General features: G+C 45.6%; 2 protein-coding genes across 2 annotated transcripts; both read right to left on the bottom strand.

Moving 5' to 3' along the window:
* Positions 1 to 2039: 2039 nt before the first annotated feature.
* Positions 2040 to 4640, bottom strand: LOC122014136. The gene has a single exon (XM_042570319.1). The coding sequence runs from the start codon at positions 4638 to 4640 to the stop codon at positions 2040 to 2042; it is 2601 nt and encodes an 866-aa protein (XP_042426253.1).
* An 8883-nt stretch (positions 4641 to 13523) lies between these two features.
* On the bottom strand, positions 13524 to 16160 carry LOC122014135. The gene has a single exon (XM_042570318.1). It carries the CDS (start codon positions 16158 to 16160, stop codon positions 13524 to 13526), a length of 2637 nt encoding a protein of 878 aa, XP_042426252.1.
* Between the last annotated feature and the right edge of the window lie 8385 nt (positions 16161 to 24545).

Below are 24545 nucleotides of genomic sequence, written 5' to 3'. Positions count from 1 at the left end.
AGTTTTGCCTTTGAGGTCCCTTCATGTAGTTCTAGAAATTTCACCCATAGCTCCTTGGTTGACTCGTAGGCTCTGATCTAGTTAACTTCTTATGGCGGTAAGACGCTCAGCAGATGGAACTCTGCTTTGTCGTTTGTCATGAAGTCGGCTTGCTCCTTCTTCGTCCATTGATATTCTTTTTTGTCTTTTGAAACTACAAAACCATATTTCATAATTATTAATAATTCAAAATTTATTTTAAAAAATACTTCTATCTTTTTCTTCCAGCTCACGAATTCCCCCTCAAACTTTGGTGGGTAGATACTCGGTCCAGCCATCTCATTTGCTTCATTCAGTGGTTAGTCCTCCTAAACCTGTTGGACTCTGATACTAATTATATGACCCTTGGCGGTTGGCTAGAGGAGGGTGAATAGCCCTGTAAAGAAAAAAGAACCTTCCTCGAACTTTATACCTTTATAAGAATCAACACTTGCATAAAATAAATAAGAGACTAAATAAAGAAAGGAAGAGACATGAAAGAATTTACTTGGTTACAACCAGGAAGGTAGTTAATCCAAGAAAATTGAAAGCGCACTAATGTCTCCTTCAGGCGAAGAAGCCTCTTGCAGTAGTTGAAGCACTCAGTTACAAAACAAGATTGAAAAGAAATGAATTACAAGTGTTGTTCTGACCTTCTGGGACCAGGGCTGTATTTATAGCCCTGATCGGGGGGGCTGGAAGGGTTCCAAGTGCCTCTAGGGGGAAAAACTCTATCCCCATCACAACACAATGCGCCATGTCACGTTTGGCTAAATTTTTTAGTCTGGACGCCTGGAAGGGTTCCGGGTACCCCTGACCGAAAAATTAACTTTTTGTTGATCTTCGGTCCCGATCTTCCTCTCGCATTGGTCCGGGTCTTCCGCTCCGACTACGCTCGCTTGGGTGATCTCGGTCATCCGGAATAGGGCTCACCCGAACCCAACTTCCGGCCTTTGAGCAATCTTCCGCTCTAGTTTCTCGTCCCTCAGAAACGTCACACGCCTCCTCGTCCGCCTGCGTACTCTTTCGCAGCACCTTATCCCTCGGATGCACCGAGCCAGTCGGCTTTCTCTCCGTGTTGTCCTTCTCACTAGCTGCATCTTTCGCTCAACTTCCTATGCTCCTAAGTTCCTGCATACTTAGACACAGGGGTTAAATACCAACAGGATCTAACCTAACTTAGTTGATCATATCAAAACTACCTTGGGGTACTTACACTGACTAGGTGGGGGCACTTTGACTTTGACTGTCACATTACCATGACTTTATCTTGATTATTGACCTCATACTATCTTTGGAGTGACTCGCAACACACTGTATCATAGTCGAAGTTATTTTCACTTTCCTTCATAAAGAGTGATTCAAACTCAACCCTTTGAATTTGAAGTCACACGTTTTTCATCTTGTCCTCTCCCATAATAGAGTTGCAAAGTGTCACTCACATTTTTTTTGATGTTATCTCATTAGTTATTTTTTAAAACATGTCTTCATCAAAATCTTAATAGACGATGGTAAAAGTACATTGATCTCTTTTTCTTTCTTTCTCCAAAGTATCCTCTAGATTTTGAGATAAAGTTGTCAAATCTAAGGACTCTTCAAAATTATTTTCAACAATATCCCACATTCCTTGGGATCTAAGAATAACTTTCATTTTAAGTGATTCTCATAGTTAAGTTTGATAAATGAAGATAATGGGAAGAAAAGAATTTTGATGTCATTCACTCTGGTACTATGATGGTGGGCTCTTAAATAGCTTTTTAAGGAAGAAAAGAGATGTTGTAGTATAAAGATTTGTATTATATAATGACTTATATTACAACTTTACACTATATGACTATTTACACTACTTAATAGACATCTCTAGATCATACAGATTAATTAGATAATATGTATTTATCTCTAGACCATATATTCATATCTCCACGGGACCATATATTCTATCATTCTCTAGCCCCTTAACTAATATTATATAAAACAACTTTTACAACACACAAAAAGAAGGTAAAATCACTAGCACACTTCTAGATGGCAGCACCAGTCACTTCTTCATACTGATAGACACGCATTCTAAGTCTCTTGGGAACCATGCATTCACCGCCAAACCGTTGTTGCAGGTATACGATCGAAGCCAACAGCAATCCTTCGCAAGGAATGATGATGTCCCACGCCGTGGAGTAGAAGTCCCATTCTTCACTTCCGTAAATGTTGGTCGAATGTATAGCAACGTAGCTTCGAGATCGGTATACATCATACAAGTGAGGCAATGCTCGAGTCACCACGATCCCCACGTAGAAGAATGGCGTAAGGACTTTCCCTTTGGACTGCTGAGCCATGTTGAAGACGATTTGAGGAAGCAAGAATCCATCGAGCACAAAACCAGAGTAAGATATCAAAACCGCCCACTCGGACGACCGAAGCCACGCGAGCAGCGCCCCTGCAGCGTACAGAGGCAAGCACCACTTGAGCGCATGCCTTTCTTGAACCCACGACTCCCTGTTGTCTTCTGCTGATGATCTCGATGACCATGCCAACTGAGCCAAGCGCAAGGACAAGAACAAACCTATTATCGATATCATCCTCACGATCACTTTATGAGCAGAAATCCACTTGGTCTGATGCATGAGCAACGCTTCAAAGTTCAGCACTAGAGGAATTGCGTAGCCCAGGACAAGCACAAGCAGCATTGTGATGGACACGGAGGGAAGAATGTGCGGCTGCTTCTTGACATGGAAGATCTGCAGCGCGATACAAATGCAAGAAAATGTTAGAGTGATAATAACCATGATAAGTTCCACATCCATTCTCCAAACAGATCGATTTATTTCGCGTCCTCCCATATTGTTACTGGATGAAATTTTTATGGTATCGAAATAGAGAGGCTGAGACTGAATCCTCGTGCTTCTGATCGTTCCATCGAGGTGGACCTCATCATCTTCATCAAGCAGGTCAGCCAACTGGATGCTGACCAATATTTCACAGTCGATGGACTCATAATCCAGGGTTCCATACTGGCCTGGCTGCTTCGGGTATCGACATCCTTTCATGCAGAATCTTCCAGTTGCAGAGTTGTACACGCCTTCCGCTACAAGCTCGTTTATTTCGAAGTCGTCATCAAAAGGATTCGATCTCTTGGTTATTTCAAAGCCCACGTTCCAGATACTTGTGTTAGCAGCACCCGAGCTTCTGATGCCTGACTTCCTTCTGTAATGATGTTCAAAAACAGAGTCTCCTACTGACATGAAATTGGCTTCCCTCCACATTCGTTTTCCTTTAGCATCATTCATGTTTATGCCTAATCTCACGCCACCCAATGATTTTGGACCTGGATACACTTGATGACCGGACTCAGAGGAGGTTGTTATCCTATTACTACAAGAATTTCCAACCGAATCCGCTTCGGTGTAATTGTACTTCAGACCATGGATCCTGTTCCAGCCATCGTTGAGACTATGGATAGAGGCCATGTCAAAGTACTCCACATCTTTCTTGTCCTTGTTGCTCCAGATGCGACCCACGACGTCGCTTCTTTCTTTCAGTGTCATGACCGTCGGGAACCACAGAGTGAGTCCGACGTCGCAGGCACCCACATGGGGATGCTCCGGCGAATCTGCGTTGATCACACGACAAGTTAGCAAACAGAACTGCTTCCTCTGGCGATCCCAGTATGCTTCACCAACCAAGGACCTTTCAGGTCTCATAGGCATATCGTATGGATAGCTACTGGAATTGGAGAAGTCAAGGTAAAAATTTATGGAACCATTCTCTAGGCAAAAGATCTGGTTCAGAGAAAGGAATCGAGGGGTGAATCCCAGGCTTTTGCCTAATGGTCTACAACTGCCCTCGGCGCAGTCAGCGCTGTTTTTATGGTCTATTCTGAACACCTGAGTGAAGAGGAATGGGCATGCTCTGGCAGGTTCAATTTCTGATGAGTCTTCCTCAATTTTGACAGCGGAACATGAACTGGTGGCTTGAGGGAAGATGGTGAAGTGATAGGGATTTGGGGCGTAATAAGCTAAAACCGTGATGGAACTGAAGTTGTTGGGCTCACCGACGCGGTTCAAAATCTCTACCTCGCCGTCAATCAAGCTGGTGTTCAAGTTGGAAACCGTGGGAAGATTCAGGATCAAGACAGCGGAGAGAAGAATGGATTTGCCTTGGCCATCGCTGTAGACACCACGGCCGACCATGCAAACTTTGCCGGTGGATTCGGACCAGAAGCCGGCGAGGTCCTCGAAGGTGGCTTCTTCCACGACTGCGTGGGGAGAGAAACGCCTCCTGTGCTGCCTCTGGTTCTGGGAGGCGCCGAAGAGCGTCATGGCTGCCTGGATCCGCAAGGTGCCGTTCTTCTCGGTCTTGTGCAGGGACTTGGTCTGGAAGTTGACGGAGGGCGGGGCGAACACCGCGGAGGTGTCCACCTGGCTAAAGAGGCCAGCGCCGCCGGAGAAATACCCATTTCGGAAGGAGATGTGGTCGAAGTGCTTGACGACGAGGGCGGTGGCTTCCGATTCCGGGACGGTGTCCCCGCAGTGCTCAGCGTAGGAGATCTCGCCATGACTAGCCGCTGAAGCAGAGGAAATGGTCCAGAAAGCAAGGATGAGGAAGAGAATCCCCAAGTGATGCATGGCAGTGAGCAACAAACACCACCAACAAAGTATGCTTTGATTGTTTACAGAGACTATTAACATACTTGCGGATGAAGATTTAAGGGCTATAACAAAATTTGTGAATTAAGTTATTATATGGTGGCAAAAGATGACTATATATATATTAATTCCTAGCATCTTCATTAATTTGTCCACGGAAAAAAATAAATCATGGGTGACTATTAATCTTTGAAATAGTGATTGATACATGTGAATTAGGGCACTACAAAATTTACATGCAGTGATTCAATCCCATAAAAAATTTGTAGTAGCATCGGATAAATTCGGAAAGCGCATAGATGGTCACGAGGATGACAACAATTAGTTTGTACTGAACAAGTATTTATTTATACGGTGAGAAACTTATCCTTCCATTTATTATATATTGTGGCAAAAGTTGAATACGTTCGCTCCCAGTGTTTTCGTCAATTTTTCCCAGGACCAACACGGAAGAGATAAATCACGGAGGACTACTAACCTTTAGAATAGTGACTAACATATAAGGGAGGCATTTACCTCGACTTTGCCGAGATTTGAATCCCAAATCTTATTTTGATAACATCTCATACGTTAACCATTAGACTCACCTGAGGAAATTTCCATTTACCATATATTGCACCTACCCGGGAACATGAGATAGGATTAGGACAGGGTAGTAGTTCAGTGATATTTGCCGAATGTATTATAGTCCAAGTCCACTGAGGAAGGAGAGTTCAAGTCAAGAGGAAAAAATATATAACAAACACAGTTATTGATTAAAAAAGGAAATAGGTTCTGCTCGAGCGAATGGAAGGCTTAGAAAATTATGAAGTTCCACGGGAGGAGGTGTCATTGAGTTGCTTGGATAAAATTATGGTGTTAGGTATATATGACGTTTAGAGGGTGTAATTTTCACTCAATAGAAGATATCTCATTTGATGATAATATAATAAAAGGAAACTACGTATATCATATGAATAAGATAATTAAAAAATTAACAAATTTTATATATTTTTTTAAGGTTTACGAAAGATCAAATGAATAGGAAAAAAATACAGCAAAATAAAAATTAAATCAAAAGTCAACTACAAAATTGACAATAAAAAATAAATTATATATATAAATTGCTGAATTCACGGTAAAAAATTGTGCATAAAATTAATCATTAATTTGAATTCAATTCAACTTCTGTGGTGGTATGATTCATGAATTTTGATCCCCTCATGATGATATAATGGCTAACACATGAAATATTATCATTATAAGGTTTAAGATTCGAACCTTAGCTGATCTTGCCTAAAAGTCGAAGAGATGGAAAGCAGGGGATGTGGCGATCCCGTTGACCGCTTGTAGACTTCGCTCGGACCTGCAACACAAACTACTTCAGTGCCAAGTCAGGGAAGAGGTATCCGGCGTTGGACCTCCGACGCTCAAATCAGTCACCGACGATGAAGTATAAGGCGGAGCAACAAGAACACTGTAGTACAAACAGTGAATATCGCCTACCTCCGTCGATGCTTGGACTCCCCCTTTATATAGAGCTCATGTAGCAGGTGTGCACATTTCCCAAGACGAGCACGCTTCTCCAAGTTTTCCCTGAAAAGACTTATCAGTAAAATATCTCTGACACAGTACCTTAATGGGTCGAACATATCTTTGAAGTGACAGTAGAAGCTTCCGGCGTACAATCTTCTGGCTATCCATGCCCGGTGTTAGCGGCACCAACTCCCAAAAGGATGTTGTTGGATATCGGAGGGAGTGTACTGCAAAGCCGAGTGAGTTGGCCACTCGACTGGGATATCGCCACTCTGGTGCCCCCACCGGTCGACTAGGACCTCGCTACTTCTGCGCCTGTGTCCGCTCGACCGATGCTACCCTTTGTCACTGTCGAGCCCTGCTGTTGGGCCGAGCGGAGTAGCCGCTCGACCGAAGTTGAACTCTGCGCATATGAAGTTCTGCTGTCTGGCCGAGCTAGGGAGCCGCTCGGCTCGGCTTCTGCACATCGTCTCCCTTGAGCGTCGGTCGTTTGACTTCTCTTGGTAGCGAAGGCGAGGGCGGGTCGAAGTCTTTTCCTCGGTAGGGTATGCTTCGCCCGACCGGCGGGTCGTGGCCTCCTCCCCGATCGAGGTATGCTTCGCCCGACCGGCCGATGCCATCTACGCGTTGACCGCCTTGACTTTGACCTCCACCGTGGCAGCGAGGTGGGCCCCTCATTATCACCGCATCACATGCCTCCCCCTCAAGTCTAGTCGAAGAATGCTGCAAGTCCGACTGACTGGACAATTGTCTGAGCAGCTTTTTGCCTGATTGGCCTTCGACATTACTTGGTTTCTGATCGGGATGCGACCACTCCCTAGCAGTCGCCCTGTTTAAGCTTGTCGTTCGGTTGTAGGTATGCTTCCTCAATTCGATCAGCGAAACGAAGGTTTATACTTGTGAAATCTTTTCTTGGGCCGTCTTGGACAAGCACGAGTCAGACTTACGTCACACGGATTTTTGGAAAATCGTACAAATCTCTCCACATTAAGGCTGAGTGTGCCCCCATGCCCTTATTAAATGTCAACCCGTGGCGATGTGCCACGTGTCCTGCCCACTGTCGTCGCATGCCTGATGTGACGGCAGATATCCACTGGTGATGTGACGTCTGGCGATTCAAATTCAACGGTTGGATCTTGGCTTGAGTTTCTGCAACCTAGATCGGACGGCTCCGGTTGGCCGACCCCGAAGCTTATAAGCTTGTGCGCGTCGCCGCCTTTGCGCACATCTCTTCGACTTCTTTGGTGACGCTCTGTGCTCCGGCGACGTTCTTCTTTCTCGATCCTCCGCCGACCTTTCCAATAAGCTTTCTCCCCATCTCCCCTTTTTCTCATCTTCCACCGTCTATACTTCTCCATCTTCCGAGCTTTTCGGTGTCTTAGTGTTCCGGCAATAGCCCAATAGCCTTCTTTCTTTTCGACATCTTTTCACTTTTGTTTTGCGATGGCAAGTTCCTCACAACCTCCCGCCGACATCCCTGGGCTCTGGTACACTTCTACAGAGTCCCGGTTTGATGTCGGCGATGCTGAGAGTCTAAAAGTCGCTTTTGAGCTTCCTCCCGAATACGAAGTTGTTCTTCCTCAACTCCCTGCCTGTCCTAGCTAATTCATGTGTCGGCGAGCCGCTCCGGATCTACTTGTCGTCTACAGAGCATGCGGTTGGTTCGACATTAGTTAGGCAAAGCGGCGAGGAACAACCAGTGTACTTTTAAGCCACATATTAAAAGCTGTTAAGTCCCGCTACACTGGTCTGGAGAAGCTAGCTTATGCTTTAGTGCTCGCCACTCGGAGGCATCGCCCGTACTTCATCACTCACTCGATAATCGTGATGACCAACAGTCCCTTGGGAAGAGTCCTTCTCAATCCCGAGGCGTCTGGATGATTGATCAAATGGACAATGGAGCTTAGCGAGTTCGACATCCAATATCAACCTCGAACTGTCATCAAAGCACAGTCGTTGGCAGATTTCATCACCGAGGTACAGAGCCCAGAGCCAGAGGTCGTTTGGAGGATATATGTGGATGGTTCGTCCACTCGACAAAGGAGCGGCATCGACATACTACTCATCTCCCCGCAAGAAGATCAAATGCAATTGATCGTTCGGCTAGACTATAGTGACACCAACAACGAGGCTGAATACGAGGCGCTAATAGTCGGCTTACAAGTCGCTCGGTACGTCGGAGCAGTCAAAGTCTTGATCCATTCAGATTCTCAGTTTACCGCTCAATAGTTGTCCGGAGCGTTCAAGAGAAGCAACGTCCGACTCAAGCTCTACACAGAGGCCTTTGAAAAACTGAGATCCAACTTTCAAGAGGTTATCATACAAAAGATCCCCTGATCGAAAAATCAAGCTGCAAATGAATTGGCCAAGTTAGCTAGTTCGCTGTTGCCGATTGTCATAGCGCAGCCGATCGAGAAAACCTCTTTGGTGGCACACATCGATCGAATGGAATGACTCACTTTCCTGAACGATTGGAGGGCAGCAATGATAGAATTCTTGTGGTCGGAAGCTACCTCGTCCGATCAGGAAGATGCGTGGTTATTAAGAAAAAGAGTCGAGTGATTCACTCTGATCGGAGATCAGCTGTGTAAGAAAGTCTTCTCCCGACCTTTGCTTAAGTGCGTCGGGTCAAAAGACGCCGACTACATACTAGAAGAAGTGCACAAGGGATCCTGCGGAGGACATCCGAGCGGTCAATCATTGGCAAGGAAGATACTACTGGCTGAATATTTTTGGCCAACCCTCCAACAAGACGCCGCTCGGACGGTGGCCATGTGCATGTCCTGTCAAAAGTATCACAGAATCTCGCCCCAACCCATCGAGGAGATGAAGGCATCCACAGTCGCTTGTCCGTTTGACCAATGGGGCATGGGCAACATCGGACCTTTCCCTATGGCAACCAGTCAGCGGAAGTTCCTGCTCGTCGCGGTGGACTACTTCTCCAAATGGGTCGAAGCTAAACCCCTAGCCAAGATAACTGAGCAAATGGTTATGAAGTTCGTATGACAGAACATCATCTGCCGGTTCGACATCCCTTGTCGGCTCGTCTCGGATAATGGAAGATAATTCGCCGATCAGAGGCTCAGGGAGTGGTATAAAGGATATGATATCTAGCAGACCTTCACTTCCGTGGCCTATCCGCAGAGCAACGGACAAGTAGAAGTCACCAATCAGGAAATCCTCTAAGTCTTGCACGCTCGGCTCGACCATATGGGAGGCAGCTAGGTCGATGAGCTCCCGAGCGTGCTGTGGGCCCTCCGCACAACGCCGAAGGAAGGGAACGGTCTGACCCCATTTCACTTAGTGTATCATGACGAATCGGTCATCCCCGTCGAGGTTGGATTAGAGTCCGATCGGGTGCAGCATTATGATGAAGGCAATGCCGAGAGGAGGCTTTTGGAGCTGGACTTGGTGGAAGAAGCGCGCGCCAAAGCAGTCGTTCGACTGATGACATATCAGTAGTGGATAAAGCAAACCTACAACCAGAGGATGATCCCGAGGTCCTTCCAAGTCGGCGACCTTGTTTAGAAGAAAGTCAAGCCAGTCGGGGCGTGACCAGGCTTGAAGTTCCCTGGGTAGGGCCTTTCAAGGTCGTGGAAAAACTCCACTCGAGTGTTATTATTAAGAGGACGAGACGGGAAGGTGGCTCGAACGACCATGAAGCGCAAACCATCTCCAACCCTATCGGGTCGGATGAGAGGTGCGCAAGTGTAGGAAGTGTATTTATACATTTGGGTACGTCATCTCTGAATACAGGGTCAAAATAAAAGATTTCTAAGCTATATGCCGAATGACACATCAAACGGTCAAGCGGCGACCTTAAACTCTCGTCTCTATCAACGGTTGAGCGGCAACCTTAAACTCTCGTCCCCATCAACGGTTGAGCGGCGACCTTAAACTCTTGTCTCCATCAACAGTTGAGCGGCGACCTTAAACTCTCGTCTCCATCAACGGTCGAGCGGCGACCTTAAACTCTTGTCTCCATCAACGGTCGAGCGGTGACCTGAAACTCTCGTCTCCATCAACGGTCGAGCGATGACCTTAAACCCAAGTCTTCCCCAAATTATCGAGCGACGACATTAAACGCGTGTCTCCACCAACGGTCGAGCGGCGACCTTAAACCTGAGTCTTCACCAAATCGTCGAGTGGCGACGTTAAACGCGTGTCTCCACCAATGGTCGAGCGGCAACCTTAAACCCGAGTCTTCACCAAATCATCGAGCGGTGACATTAAACGCGTGTCTCCACCAACGATTGAACGGCGACCTTAAACCCGAGTCTTCACTGAATCGTCGAGCGGCGACGTTAAACGCGTGTCTACACTAACGGTTGAGCGGAGACCTTAAATCTGAGCTTCCTCTTACGGTCAAGCGACTAGTCGCAGATACGAGATCATGTGCATTTACAGTCAAAGACAAGAAACGTTGTGAAAGGAAATGCTTCGCTGAATGGGCGCACATATATTAAAACCACAATTTTCAAGATTATAGTTGGAAGATAAAGATAAGAGCTTCATCGAACGGGTGAGCTTACATTAAGACTTCAAAAAGTTTTCAATGCTCAACCTCACTCAAGGTAATCCAAAGCGTCGTCGGGTAGTGACTCAGTCATCTTATCCCAACTAATAATGTTTTCCTTCAAGGTTGCGGGAAGGTGATCGTCTGCCTTGAGCTGGTTGATCGTCTTGTCTATCGCAAGGATACAGAGCCGAAGATAACGGGAGACTACTTTATCATTGAACGCGTCTAAGCGGATGTAGTTCTGTTTCATTGCTGCAAATCGACTCGGTTCGATGTCCTGATAAATTTTCAACGTCCCTCGGGAGCCCTCCAGCTCAGTCTTCACCTTCCCTAGCTCATCCTGGGCCAGCTTCAGTGCCACGTCCTTATCAGAGAGCTGGCCCTGGAGCTCAGTTTCCCGCGCCGACTGACTTGCTCACTCGGTCACCATGAAATCTTCAGCATCCTTGAGCTTGCTGGCGAGGTATCGAGCCTCCTTGTTCTTCAACTCCAGGTCCTTGATAGCCTGGTTCTTCCTAGCAGTGGTCGACTCGATCTTTTTGTCAAAAGTGCTGACCTGCTTCTTGAGTCAGCCCAACATCTCCTCCTGGCCAGAGGTTTTAGCCCGTTCGGCCTCAAGGAATTTGGCCGTCTTCTCTAAGTCGGCCTTCAACTTGGCCACCTTCTTCGGTTCGGCGACGGGTTGGCTGCTAGAGGCTCTCAGCTTCTTTAGCTTGTCCTCTAAATAGGCAAACCTATGGCACATGACCAAGCTCTCCACCCAATACTACAAGTAGTGAAAGGGGTTAGAGCTGATCGGAGGAAAGATAATTACAATAAGAGTTTACCTCAGTTGTCATTTGGGTATGGTTGTTGGTGAGCATGACCGAGGGCATCATCGTCGTTCAGGCTCAGGCTTCTTCTCAGACTTGGGCAAGCGGGCCCCGGATAATGATTTGATGCTCAGGAGTGTGTGATTGGGCACTCGACTCGTTGTACTCCTCCGTTGGCAAATAGAGGATCGTTGTGACTGATCGTCAATCGCCCGAGGCCGAGTGGGCCGAGGTTGTTGGGCCGGTCGGCCAGGACGCAGACGCCGCGAGGGCGACCGATCGTAGAAACCTCGATGGTTGCGAGGATGGCGGCATGGATGCCAGGGGTTCTGCGGTAATAGGCTCCTGTGGCAGCTCGGCCACCGAAGGAGTCCGGTCGGAAGATATCTCGGGCGTGGTCTCAGGAACAGCGGGGGGATTCAAGGTGCCAACTTCGACCCTTTCTGCGAACCCCACCGCCGAAGCAGCAGAGTGCGAAGATTCTGCTCAGCGCCTCTTGCACCTTAACAGCGGCTCGCCAGAAGAGTCTAGACTCTCTGCTCGGGCGACTGGCACTCGCTCGGATGATTACTTCGAGCCGCCAGCAACCTTAACACTGGGTGCTCGGCTAGCTGCCCCTCCACTCGCTAGGGCGGGAGTCGCTCCGCTCTCATCTTGAGAGCTGACCGACTGTAGGTCGTGGCTCACCAATTCTTCAGTAGCAACTGCCTCGATCACGGTGTTCTGAAGCTTCGCAAGTCTGGACATCCGAGCATGCAACATGACTTCAGCTGCAAAAGAAGCAGAAAAATCAGTTAGAATCAAAGGAAAAATGTATATGGAACCTCTTACCTAAGCTGGTCGAGAGCCTAGTGTGGATCAGACTCAGGCCAAAGATGTATAGCACACCCTCAAGCAGCTACTTGTGGATGTCATACTTCTGGTCGGCCAGCTTGGATGCGGCATGAAGGTAGTCCGAGCACTCTTGTATTTCTTCATATCGAGTTAAGGTGGTAAGCCGACTTGCCAGTGGGTCCGGAAGGTAGTCCGAGCACTCTCTCTCTCTCTCTCGCACAGCCGCCTCTCGCCATCGCCGGCTTAGACACACACCGCCAGAGCCCTCATTTTCTCCCTCACTCACGTTGCCACACGCCAACAGCCCATCGCCCTCCTCTTCCTCTCTTCCCGCTGCCACCATAGTTGTTGGAGCCGCTGCCGACACCTCAAATTTGTTGGTATGGTTTTCCAGCGCTCGAACCATAGTGTCGTATGCCTCCGATGTCTATCGGGCCCCCGAGCCATCATTGTCATTATGTTTTGACCAGACTTATGTGATGTTTTATGTCCCGGTCTGCGTGTCAATATTCGTATCCTTGCTTGTGTGCCGAATTTGTATCTCGGTCTGCGTGCCGATATCTTATCTCAGCTTGCATGCCGAGGTCGCATTCGGTTTCGTGCCACCGCGTTCAGCTCCGCATCGTCAGATCCAGCTCCTCGTCCGACGCATTCATCTACCCTTCCGAGTTACGACAACTCGAGCAGCGTCCCATCTGAGGGCACCTCCTTGGGCCAGGGTACGTTTTCCGTACTCGTCCCTCATTTATTTCATTATTATATTATTAGCCTGTTACTCATATATTCGTTGGATCCGCCTGGAACCTCGGGGTACCAGGGACCGGGGCGATCCGGTCGCTAGCTGCAGGTAGTGTTGATTAGAGGACTTTTGAAGACTTTGTCAACATATAAGTCATCTCAGTATACCCCCTCTGGGACGTCATAATTCAATCAATATTTTATCCATCTCATCCGATGAACCATCTGACTCGGTTTTCGGACAGAATATATATATATATATATATATATATTCTTTTGTACTGTGCTAATGTACTTTGACCATGCAACAGAACCGTTACAAAACACAAGATAACATATGACACTAGAAGTTTCTACTAGCTACCGGGGTACTATCACGTATCACGTATCACGTAAAACAACTTTCATAACACACAAAAAGAAGGCAAAATCACTAGCACACTTTTAGATAGTAGCACCAGTCACTTCTTCGTACTGATAGACACGCATTCTAAGTCTCTTGGGAACCAAGCATTCACCGCCAAACCGTTGTTGCAGGTATACGATCGAAGCCAACAGCAATCCTTCGCAAGGAATGATGATGTCCCACGCCGTGGAGTAAAAGTCCCATTCTTCACTTCCGTAAATGTTGGTCGAATGTATAGCAACGTAGCTTCGAGATCGGTATACATCATACAAGTGAGGCAATGCTCGAGTCACCACGATCCCCACGTAGAAGAATGGCGTAAGGACTTTCCCTTTGGACTGCTGAGCCATGTTGAAGACGATTTGAGGAAGCAAGAATCCATCGAGCACAAAACCAGAGTAAGATATCAAAACCGCCCACTCGGACGACAGAAGCCACGCGAGCCGCGCCCCTGCAGCGTACAGAGGCAAGCACCATTTCAGCGCACGCCTCTCTTGAACCCATAGTTTTCTGTTGTCTTCTGCTGCTGATGATCTCGATGACCATGCCAACTGAGCCAAGCTCAAGGACAAGAACAAAGCTATTATCGATATCATCCTCACGATCACTTCATGAGCAGAAATCCACCAGTTCCTCCTCCACAGAAGCATAGCTGACCCTCTCGTCTGGTTCGTGAACAACAAAGGGATTGTGGAGCCCAGGACAAGCACAAGCAGCATTGTGATGGACACGGAGGGAAGAATGTGCGGCTGCTTCTTGACATGGAAGATCTGCAGCGCAATGCAAATGCAAGAAAACGTTAGAGTGATGATAACCACGATGAGTTCCACATCCATTCTCCAAACAGATCGATCTATTTCGATTCCTCCCATATTGTTACTGGATGAAATATTTATGGTATCGAAATAAAGAGGCTGAGACTGAATCCTCGTGCTATTGATCGTTCCATCGAGGCGGACCTCATCATCTTCATCAATCGGAGCCAACTGGATACTGATCAATATTTCACAGTCGATGGACTCATAATCCAGGGTGTCATTCTGGCCTAGCTGCTTCGGGTATCGATATCCTTTCATGCATATTCTTCCAGTTGCAGAGTCGTACACACCTTCAGCTGCAAGCTCGTTTATTTCGAAGTCGTCATCATCAAAAGGATTCCATCTGTTGGTTATTTCAAAGCCTACGTTCCGGATACTTGTGTCAGCGGCACCCGAGCTTCTGATGTCTGACGTCCTTCTGTAATCATATTCAAAAACAGAGTCTCCTACTGACAAGAAATTGGCTTCCCTCCACGTCCGTTTTCCTTTAGAATCCTTCATGTTTATATCTAATCTCACGCCACCCAATGATTTTGGACCTGGATATACTTGATGACCAGACTTAGAGGAGGTTGCTATCCCATTGCTACAAGAATTTCGAACCGAATCCACTTCGGTGTAATTGTACTTCAGACCATGAATCCTGTTCCAGCCATCGTTGAGACTATGGATAGAGGCCATGTCAAAGTACTCCACATCTTTCTTGTCCTTGTTGCTCCAGATGCGACCCACGACGCCGCTTCTTTCTTTCAGTGTCATGACCGTCGGGAACCACAGAGTGAGTCCGACGTCGCAGGCACCCACATGGGGATGCTCCGGCAAATCTGCGTTGATCACACGACAAGCTAGCAAACAGAACTGCTTCCTCTGGCGATCCCAGTATGCTTCACCTACCAAGGACCTTTCAGGCCTCATAGGCATATCGTATGAATAGCTACTGGAGTTGGAGAAGTAAAGGTTGAAATTTATGGAACCATTCTCTAGGCAAAAGACCCGGTTCAAAGAAAGGAATCGAGGGGTGAATCCCAGGCTTTTGCCTAACGGTCTACAACTGCCCTCGGGGCAGTCAGCGCTGTTCTTGTAGTCTATTCTGAACACCCGAGCAGAGAGGAAAGCGCAAGCTATGGCAGGTTCGATTTCTAATGAGTCTTCCTGATCAATTTTGACGGTGGGACATGAACTGGTGGCTTGTGGGAAGATGGTGAAGTGATAGGGGTTTGGGGCGTAATAAGCTAAAACCTTGATGGAACTGAAGTTGCTGGGCGCACCGACGCGGTTCAAAATCTCTACTTCGCCGTCAATCAAGCTGGTGTTCAAGTTGGAAACCGTGGGAAAATTCAGGATCAGGACAGCGGAGAGAAGAAGGGATTTGCCTTTGGCGTCGCTGTAGACACCACGGCCGACCATGCAAACTTTGCCGGTGGATTCGGACCAGAAGCCGGCGAGGTCGTCGAAGGTGGCTTCTTCCACGACTGCGTGGGGCGAGCGATGGGAACGCCTCCTGCGCAGGCTGCGCTGCGTCCGGTTCTGGGAGGCGCCGATGAGCGTCATGGCTGCCTGGATCCGGAAGGTGCCATTCTTCTTGGTCTTGTGCAGGGACTTGGTCCGGAAGTTGACGGAGGGCGGGGCGAACACCGCGGAGGTGTCTACCTGGCTAAAGAGGCCGGCGCCGCCAGAGAAATACCCATTACGGAAGGAGATGTGGTCGAAGTGCTTGACGACGAGGGCGGTAGCTTCTGATTCCGGGACGGTGTCCCCGCAGTGCTCGGCGTAGGAGATCTCGCCATGGCTAGCCGCCGAAGCAGAGGAAACGGTGCAGAAAGCCAGGATGAGGAAGAGAATCCCCAGGTGATGCATGGCAGTGAGCAACGAGTACGTCTTGTTGACACCAACGAAGTATGCTTGGATTGTTTATCCAAACTATAACATACGAAGAAGTAGAATAAAATTTATTATTTATAGAGAATATAATATACTTGTGGATGAAGATGGAAGAAGTACAACAAAATTTGTGAATCATGTTGCTCCAAGAGGGACGAGATTGGGCAATAGTTTAATGATCTTTGCTGAATGCATGATAGTCCAAGTCGAGGAAAATATAACAAACATAGTTATCAGTTAGAAAATGAAAGGGTAGAAATAAACAACTCACTGGGCAAAAGGCGATAATACTCGTCCCCAGCGCCTCCGTGGACTTCGCCTAAGGCTATCACGAGGGGAGTTAATCACGGTAGCCGAAGGGGTTAAGGGCACAGTGGGCTGAGGGACACGGGTATAAGGAATTTACGCCCTTACTACCGCCACGATTCGAACCCACATGCTCATTGGGCAAACTACTACATCTTAACCACTTCGAATAACCCCGTAGGACAGAAATAAACAACTCACGCTGTTATTGTATGTGCTGCTCGAGTCAATGGAAGTATATGTAACTTCTTCAGGGTGTCATCTCCACTAGGTAGAAGACACCGTGCTTACAGGGTCTTATGAATACGACAACTGAAAATTTAAAAAAATTTATATATTTAATTATTCATCTTTTAGTTGGATCCGATCATGATTTAGAATTGTTGTTTTGACGATTTGAAACAGAAGGATTTACCTTAGGTCCATCCTGAGCTATAGGTCAGCCAAAAAAAAAAAAAAAAAAATTAAAATCATGCCTATGAAATCATCTACTTCAAATCCTGCACCAAACAAAGCCTGCCATCTAAAAAAATATTGCATTCATTTACCCTTTGTCATGATAATACATGAGAAAATTCTTGCATTAATTATCCCTACCATAATAAGTTATCAATCATAATCATAAATCTATTTGATCTTATCTTAAACGAGAAAGATAGTATATTGGACCATGTGAAAACTTTGAGCTAGAAGAAAGAGAGCTTCTTGTGATCCTACGTGTCAAATAATAAGAAGTAGAGGGAAGAAAAAATTTCAACAACCTGGTTAGGTTAGGGAGGGATCTCCAACGCAGACACTCCGACACTCCGACGCTTAAGTCAGATGAGTGGTCGAGAGAAAAAATGATAAGTAATAGTAATGAACAGTGCATGAACTTGCGTAACGTAGTATTGCGTACCTGCACGTGTAGGTGAAACTCCCTTATATGGTGTCACTTTTCCTTTGTGCATGAATCTCGAGGCATTTTTAAAAAAGTACTGGTCCTTTTGACATTGATAACTTTTCAAAAATGGATCCACCACTTCTATGTTTTGTAAGGTAGAAACTTCCTCACACAAACGACCCAAGTAATATTCCCCTGACTCTGACAATTGTTATATAAAATACCAAAAAGGCATATTAAGCTGTCGAGTTGATGGACTATTTATATGTTTAGAGGATAGGTTGACCAGGTGCCTTTTTTCGTTTGATCATACCTTATTCACGAACGGGGTCGGGTCGGCTAAGGAATGAGGTCCCTCTTGAGGACTTAGCCTCCGCTCTGCGTCATCACTTGGCTAAAGAGTCTAGTCGGACCGTATGCCTAGCATATTCAACCGGACCATAAGTCCGAACAGCTAGACCACTCGGTTGAAATATGTGACCGTGCTAGCTTCGCCTCGAGTGACCAAGCAGACTCGGCTCTGCCTCATCACTCGGCTAAAGAGTCCAGTCGGATCATATGCCTAGCATATCCGATCGGACCATAGGTCCAAGCGGCTAGACCACTTGGCCGAAATATGTGATTGTGCTAGCTCCACCCCGAGTGACCAAGCGAACTTTGCTAAACATGGCACGGATATAGCTCCGGGTTTCATCAATCTTGAGGAACTAGGAATCCGATCGGACCAAAGGTCTGATTGGCTAGGTCACCTGGCCCAAACAAATAATCGTGTTATCTCCGAGCATTGATCTTTCCTTAACTTTGACCACCACCTCATATGGCTTCCTTGACTTTGAACCCGACCTCAAGGGCCCCCATTATTCGCCGTATCAATATTATTTAAATTTAATCAAAATTTTTTAATATTTTTATTTTTATTTCAAGTATCTTATGTAATTATTATTATTTTTAATTTAAAACAATTTTTTCTTATTATATTAATGAAAACTTTTCTTTTCAGAAATCCTAACATATTGATCCTGTCTAGAAATAGTAAAGATGACAAGCTAAGGATGTGGATTTGAAGTTGACGCGGTGAAGACTCCACGTAGCTCTACAACACAAAATGTTAGTGTCAGACCGGAAAGGGGTTCCCGGCGTTGGCCCTTCGACACTCAAGTCAGTCTCTGGTGATATCAAGAAATGGAGAACTGTAACTATAGGATGTAGAAAGACGAAGTTGTGTATACATTTCCCTGTAGAGGGGAACACCCTTTTATAGTGTCACTGTAGTGCTCATGCACGCATCCCAAAGCATAGACACATTTTCCTAGGTATCATAGGAAAGGACAAGTCAAAAAATATCTTTGACATCATTCCTTAAGCAGTCATGCAATTTTCTAATGTGATAGTCTAGAAGCTTCTAAAGTATGATTATCTGTTGGGCATGCCCTGCTGTCAGCGGCACAAACTCCCAAAAAGATACAAAAAGATATTTTAGCAAGGTCATGTGAAATCGACCGGAGTCGCTCGGCTGGGTTGCCTCCGCTCAGTAGTGTCCTTAGGACTTGCCGGCTCGTTTCTTTCCTTACTTCTTAATAGTCGTCGGTCCTCCCGTTTTGACTAGGCATGGTAATCGGTCTGTAACACCAGTTGCTGCTTACCTTTATTTGTGGTCGGAGGGCAATTTTACATGGTAGGGGGGAGTCCGACTTAATTGTCTCTTACGCTGGTACCATTCGCTCGGTCATACCCAATCTACTCGGCTGTAACCGGTCCACTCGGGCATGCTCGGTCCACTCAGCCGACTTAGATTCCTTGCTTGACTCTATCTTCCACGTCAGCCGGTCTTCATTATTTTAACCTATCCCTGGTGGGACCTCTCATTATTACCAGATCACAAGCCTCCCCTTTAAGTTTAGTCGAAAGAGACTGTAACTCCGATTGACTGGACCATTAATATGTTCCTGAGCCTCTCTTTCCGATCAGGCACTCTACCACTTAGGGCCGCTCATAGACTTTGATGATGTCCTCCCATGATTTTATAGCCACTGTTCGACTGCTGTTGGTGAAAATACTAGATTTTAAAGCCTCTGTTCGACTGTTGATGACGAAGACACTCGGTTTTATAGCCATTGTTTGGCTTTTAGTGGCAAAGATAGTCGATTTTTAGCCACCGTTCGATTGTTGATGGCGAAGACACTCAATTTTATAGCCACCATTCGGCTACTAATGGCGAAGACCCTCGGGTTTATAGTCGTCGTTCGGTTGCTGATTGTGAAGACACTCAGTTTTATAGTCGTCGTTCAGCTGTTGATGGAGAAGACCCTCGGATTTATAGCTGTTGTTTGGCTACTGATGGCGAAGACACTCGGTTTATAGTCATCGTTCGTCTACAGATTGTAAAGACCATCGGTTTTATAGTCGTCGTTCGGCTATTGATGGTGAAGACCCTCAATTTTATAGCCGCCATTCGGTTGTTGATTACAAAGATACTCAGATAATAGCCGTCGTTTGACTGTTGATGGTGAAGACCCTCGATTTTATAGTCGTCGTTCGACGGTTGATGGCGAAGACACTCAGTTTTATAGTCGTCATTCAGTAGGGATGTAAATGAGCCGAACCGAACCGAACATTATTAAGCTTGAGCTTGGCTCATTTTAGTTATATTCAGGTTCGAGTTCAGCTCATTTTGAAATTACTAAGCTCGCGAATAGTTCGAGCTCGGCTCGTTATTAGCTCGATTATCATAGTTAACGAGCCTCACTTGTTAGAGCTCATTTTTAGGCTTATTTTAGATCTTGTTTTTGAGCTCGTTTTAAGGCTCGTTTTATAAGCTCATTTTATAGGCTTGTTAAGCGAGCTTGAAAACTTATTTGAATAAATATTCAACAAACCTAACAACTAAAATAATATAAACTCAACACATTATTGAACATCCCAAACTACTACATTAAACTTCCAAACTCAACACACCATTGAACATGCTCGCGAGCCCTTTAATCGAGCAAAGCTCGAGCCCAAGTTCACGAGCTTATAAATGTGTTCTTGAGCCCTTTAAACGAGCTAAGCTCGAGCTCGAGTTCACGATCTTATAAACAAACATGTTCTCGAGCCCTTTAAACGAGTCAAACTCAAGCCCTTTAAATGAGCTGGGCTCGAGCCCTTTAAACGAGTCGAGCTCGAGCCCAAGCTCATAAGCATATAAACAAACATGTTCGTGAGCTCATGAGTAGAATATCCTTAAGCTCGAGCTCGGCTCGATAAAACTGTTGAGTTCAAAATCGAGCTCGAGCTCGGCTCAATAAGCTAAATAAACAAACTCGAACGAGCTTTTTATTGAAATGAGCTTCGAATAGCTCGCAAATCATTTGGTTCATTTACATCCCTACCATTCGGCTTTGTCGTGTGCGACACTTAGATAATTTTCTGATTTCTCACTACGCTCTACTCCCGCCGGTAATGGTTTTTAATTGTCACTAATTTCACCCTTTGTTGGTGTAATTTGCACTAACGGCCTAACTCAGATTAATTTTGATGAATGACAAGTAAGTTAAGTTAGGTTCTGTTGTGATCTAACCACATGATTAAGTGTATAGTACAAAGTCTAGATAGGTCAACGGGCCAACCAGATATCTGGCAGGAAGCTAGTTAGGTCAACAGGCTGATCTGATAGCTGGTACAAAGTCCAGATAGGTCGATGGGTTGACCGGATATATCTGGCAAGAAATCCAACTAGGTCAATGGGCCGACCGAATAGCTGGTGTAAAGTCCAGACAGGTCGACGGGCTGACCGGATGTCTGGCAAGTTGGTAAGTTAAGGTAAATCACTAGAGGAGAGTGACCTTGTGAGGACGCGTCTTGGTTTGAGGGGCAGTAGGCGTCAGTCCAGTTTAGGTCGATTTGGGATCCCTAAACTGAGACCTTGACTAGTTCCTAGTCCTGTCGACGGGTTGACCGGATGTCTGGCAAGTTGGTAAGTTAAGGTAAATCACTGGAGGAGAGTGACCTTGTGAGGACGCGTCTTGGTTTGAGGGGCAGTAGGCGTCAGTCCAGTTTAGGTCCATTTGGGATCCCTAAACTGAGACCTTGACTAGTTCCTAGTCCTGGGAGGATTGAAACTAATTACTACTCTTTATTATTAAATTATTATTGTCCTAATACTTGTTTTGCAAGTTATTTGGACTAACATTATTTTACAGGACAAAAGGAGAAAAGTTACTTTTGGATGAACAGTGTCCGAAGGCCCCTTCAAGTAGTGAAGGCGCCTTCGTACTGTTCATAAAAGGTGTCTTCCATGGCTATGAAAGGCGCCTTCTATAGGATAAATTTTGGTTGAAGTCATGGATAAGTGTCGGGTTGTTCAGGATCGAATTTGCCTCATTGGAGGCGCCGTCCATGGTTATGGAAGGTGCCTTCCATGCATTTTATAAGACTGTCTTGAGAAGGCATTGAGACAACACTGACATACGAGCTTCTGTGCATCCTTTTGAGCTTCCGACTGCTCTAGGCTTCTGCTATGACTCTGCTCCAAAGCTACTGCGCCCGATGACTGTTCCGAGGACTTCCAATCACGGTCGGTAGATTGACAATGACACATGAACTTTCCCATGCTTGATCCTACGTGTCGGTAACAAATTTTATTTGTGTACTTATTTACTGCAAAAGGACAAGTGCAGTGTGTTGCACTTGTTCTAATCTTCTTGTACTCGATTCCCTCTTCCGGAGGTACTGGAAGAGATTTTTAGTGGATTACCCATCGATAGGTCCGCGGGACCTGACTCTTGGAGTAGGAGTCACCGAAGGCTCTGAACCAAGTAAAACTGCTTGTGTTCTCTGGTGTTTGTCTGTTTTCTTATTCTTTTCCGTTGTGTACTCGTAATTTTAAAAATCGATAAAATGAGTTTTTTTTAAAACCACGTGATTCACCCCCCCCCCCTTTTCAACTGCGATCAATCCAACAAGTGGTATCAGAGCAGGTTGTGCTCTGATTTGGTGCAACCACCAATCAAGCCAAGGGAATTGCTTTCAGATTTCTTTGCATTCCATCTGAATTGGTAAAACTTTTCAGATAATTTTTTCGTTCGATTTTAATTCGAGATTAGTGTAACATCACTCAATTTTTTATATATTTTTTTTATTTATATCTCAAACTTTGCTAATCCAAGACCAAGTCTTGGTACCTTCTTTAGTTTATCTTTTTAGCACTCAAATGACACAACTTGAAGGGTACAACACCATTCGTCCTCCCCTATTCAACGGTAACGACTTCTCATACTAGAAGAAGCAGATGGAGGTATATCTGAAGACTGACTTCGACTAGTAGTTCAACATCACCAGAGGCTACAAGGCTCCCGTCGACACCGCTGGAATTCCAATAGACCCAGAACAGTGAAATCCGGAAATAAAGAAGAAAGCTCAAATCGACTTCAAAGCTCTCAACACACTCTAGTGCGGGCTAACAAAGGAAGAACTGAACCACGTCGCCCCACACGAAAATGTGAAGGAGTTGTGGGATAAACTTATCGAATTGCATGAGGGAACCAACGATGCGAAGGTAACAAAAAGGGATCTTTATTTAAATAAATTATTTAACATAAAAATATAGGAAGGAGAATCTACGAATCAACTACATGCGAGGATAAAATGTTGGGACCTTGATGCCCGCCACAGGGGGGTGAATAGCATCTCACCCAAAATGTCGCTTCCTATAATGGTTAGTGTGCACAGCGGAAATACAAGACAAACACTAACAAAAGAAAGCAAACCTAATACGTTGTTTAACGTGGTTTAGAGATGAAGCTCCTACTCCATGGCTGTTCATAAGGTGGACGATCCCAATCTGTCGATGGATGACTCCCCTGAAAACTTCTAGCTAGCTCGAGTAACTCCTTGTGGGTGGAGAAACCTCGCCACAAACTCGCACAATCCCTTGATCACTCAAGAAGACCTTGGAGACTCTAATAGGAGTTAACCACCTCTATTTTCATCAACTTTAACCAAGCTTCCAATGCTTGGTTATATAGGCCACAAGTTGGAAAACTCCGTCTACCAGTCGACTGCCAAAACCATCAGTCAACTGCCCTCCGTGGAGATTCTACCGTTACAATCCAACGTCTCGATACCAGTCGACTAATACTTCCATCAGACGACTGATCCACACTAACCGAATGAACAGAAGCATTCTGTTCGCTCCCAGTCGACTGCCCGGTCGACCGCACTAGTCGACTGATGAAAACATCAGTCGACTGCTACATTAACGCTACAGTAAACCCCTAATCCTAGAATTTAACCCCCGAGTACATTCACTCAGCACTCATCCTCGCCGGACCAACCTAGACCTAGCCTTCTAGCCTTCTCCATCAGCCTTGCGTCCCTCAGATGTCTCTCCATCCTTCATGTCTTGACTTCTGGAGCTTCCATTGGCCTTGTCATTATTGTCGGATCTTCCTTTGTCAAGAGGTTACGTCTCCGGGACTTCATCCATTGTCAATTCACACTTGGACTTACGTTACCAAGACTACATGCTTAGACTTACACCGCCAAGACTCATCCTTGGACTTTCATTCTTTGCCAAGATCACCCTTGGACTTTCCTTGTTGTACTTATATCCTGCACACTCACAATGCATATCAAATACAACAATAAACCTAACTTAAACCTTTGCCCAAACATCAAAACCTAACTTAAACCATGTTCCTACATATTTAGGACTTGAGCATCTCACCAACACATTACGGCTACCTTGTTTGTGTATTGTCAAACTTAGAAAGGGGTGAGATGCATAGGCAGCTTGTTTGGACTTAAGATGTTTATATCAGTGCATCAACATAAGTTTGGGCATTAAATACTAAATTTATAGTGATCAGGTTAAGTAATCTAGGTTAGTCAAACACTAACTGGATAAAAAACTTAACTTGGCTAACCAAGTGAACGCTGCTATCTTCTTATAGTCAGTTAGTAACTAATAGTTAGACAGTTAAGGATAATTTATTGTTGATTAGATTATTTTGAAATAATGTCAGGTTCAAGGGGAAGATTAATATCTCTAAAAATTGTCTTGAAATTCGATAAATTTTAAAAACATTCCTTATACCTTTCAAAATCTCACTTTTGAAAATGTTTATCACATGTTTGCAAAATTCTGATCAAATCACATGTTTTGAAAAATTGTTTTGAAAACTATTTCAATT

The sequence above is a fragment of the Zingiber officinale genome, chromosome 8B (genome assembly GCF_018446385.1).
Source record: "Zingiber officinale cultivar Zhangliang chromosome 8B, Zo_v1.1, whole genome shotgun sequence".
Classification (NCBI taxonomy): domain Eukaryota; kingdom Viridiplantae; phylum Streptophyta; class Magnoliopsida; order Zingiberales; family Zingiberaceae; genus Zingiber; species Zingiber officinale.
Note: the sequence above shows the minus strand (reverse complement) of the source record. Positions and strands in the feature narration are given on the sequence as shown.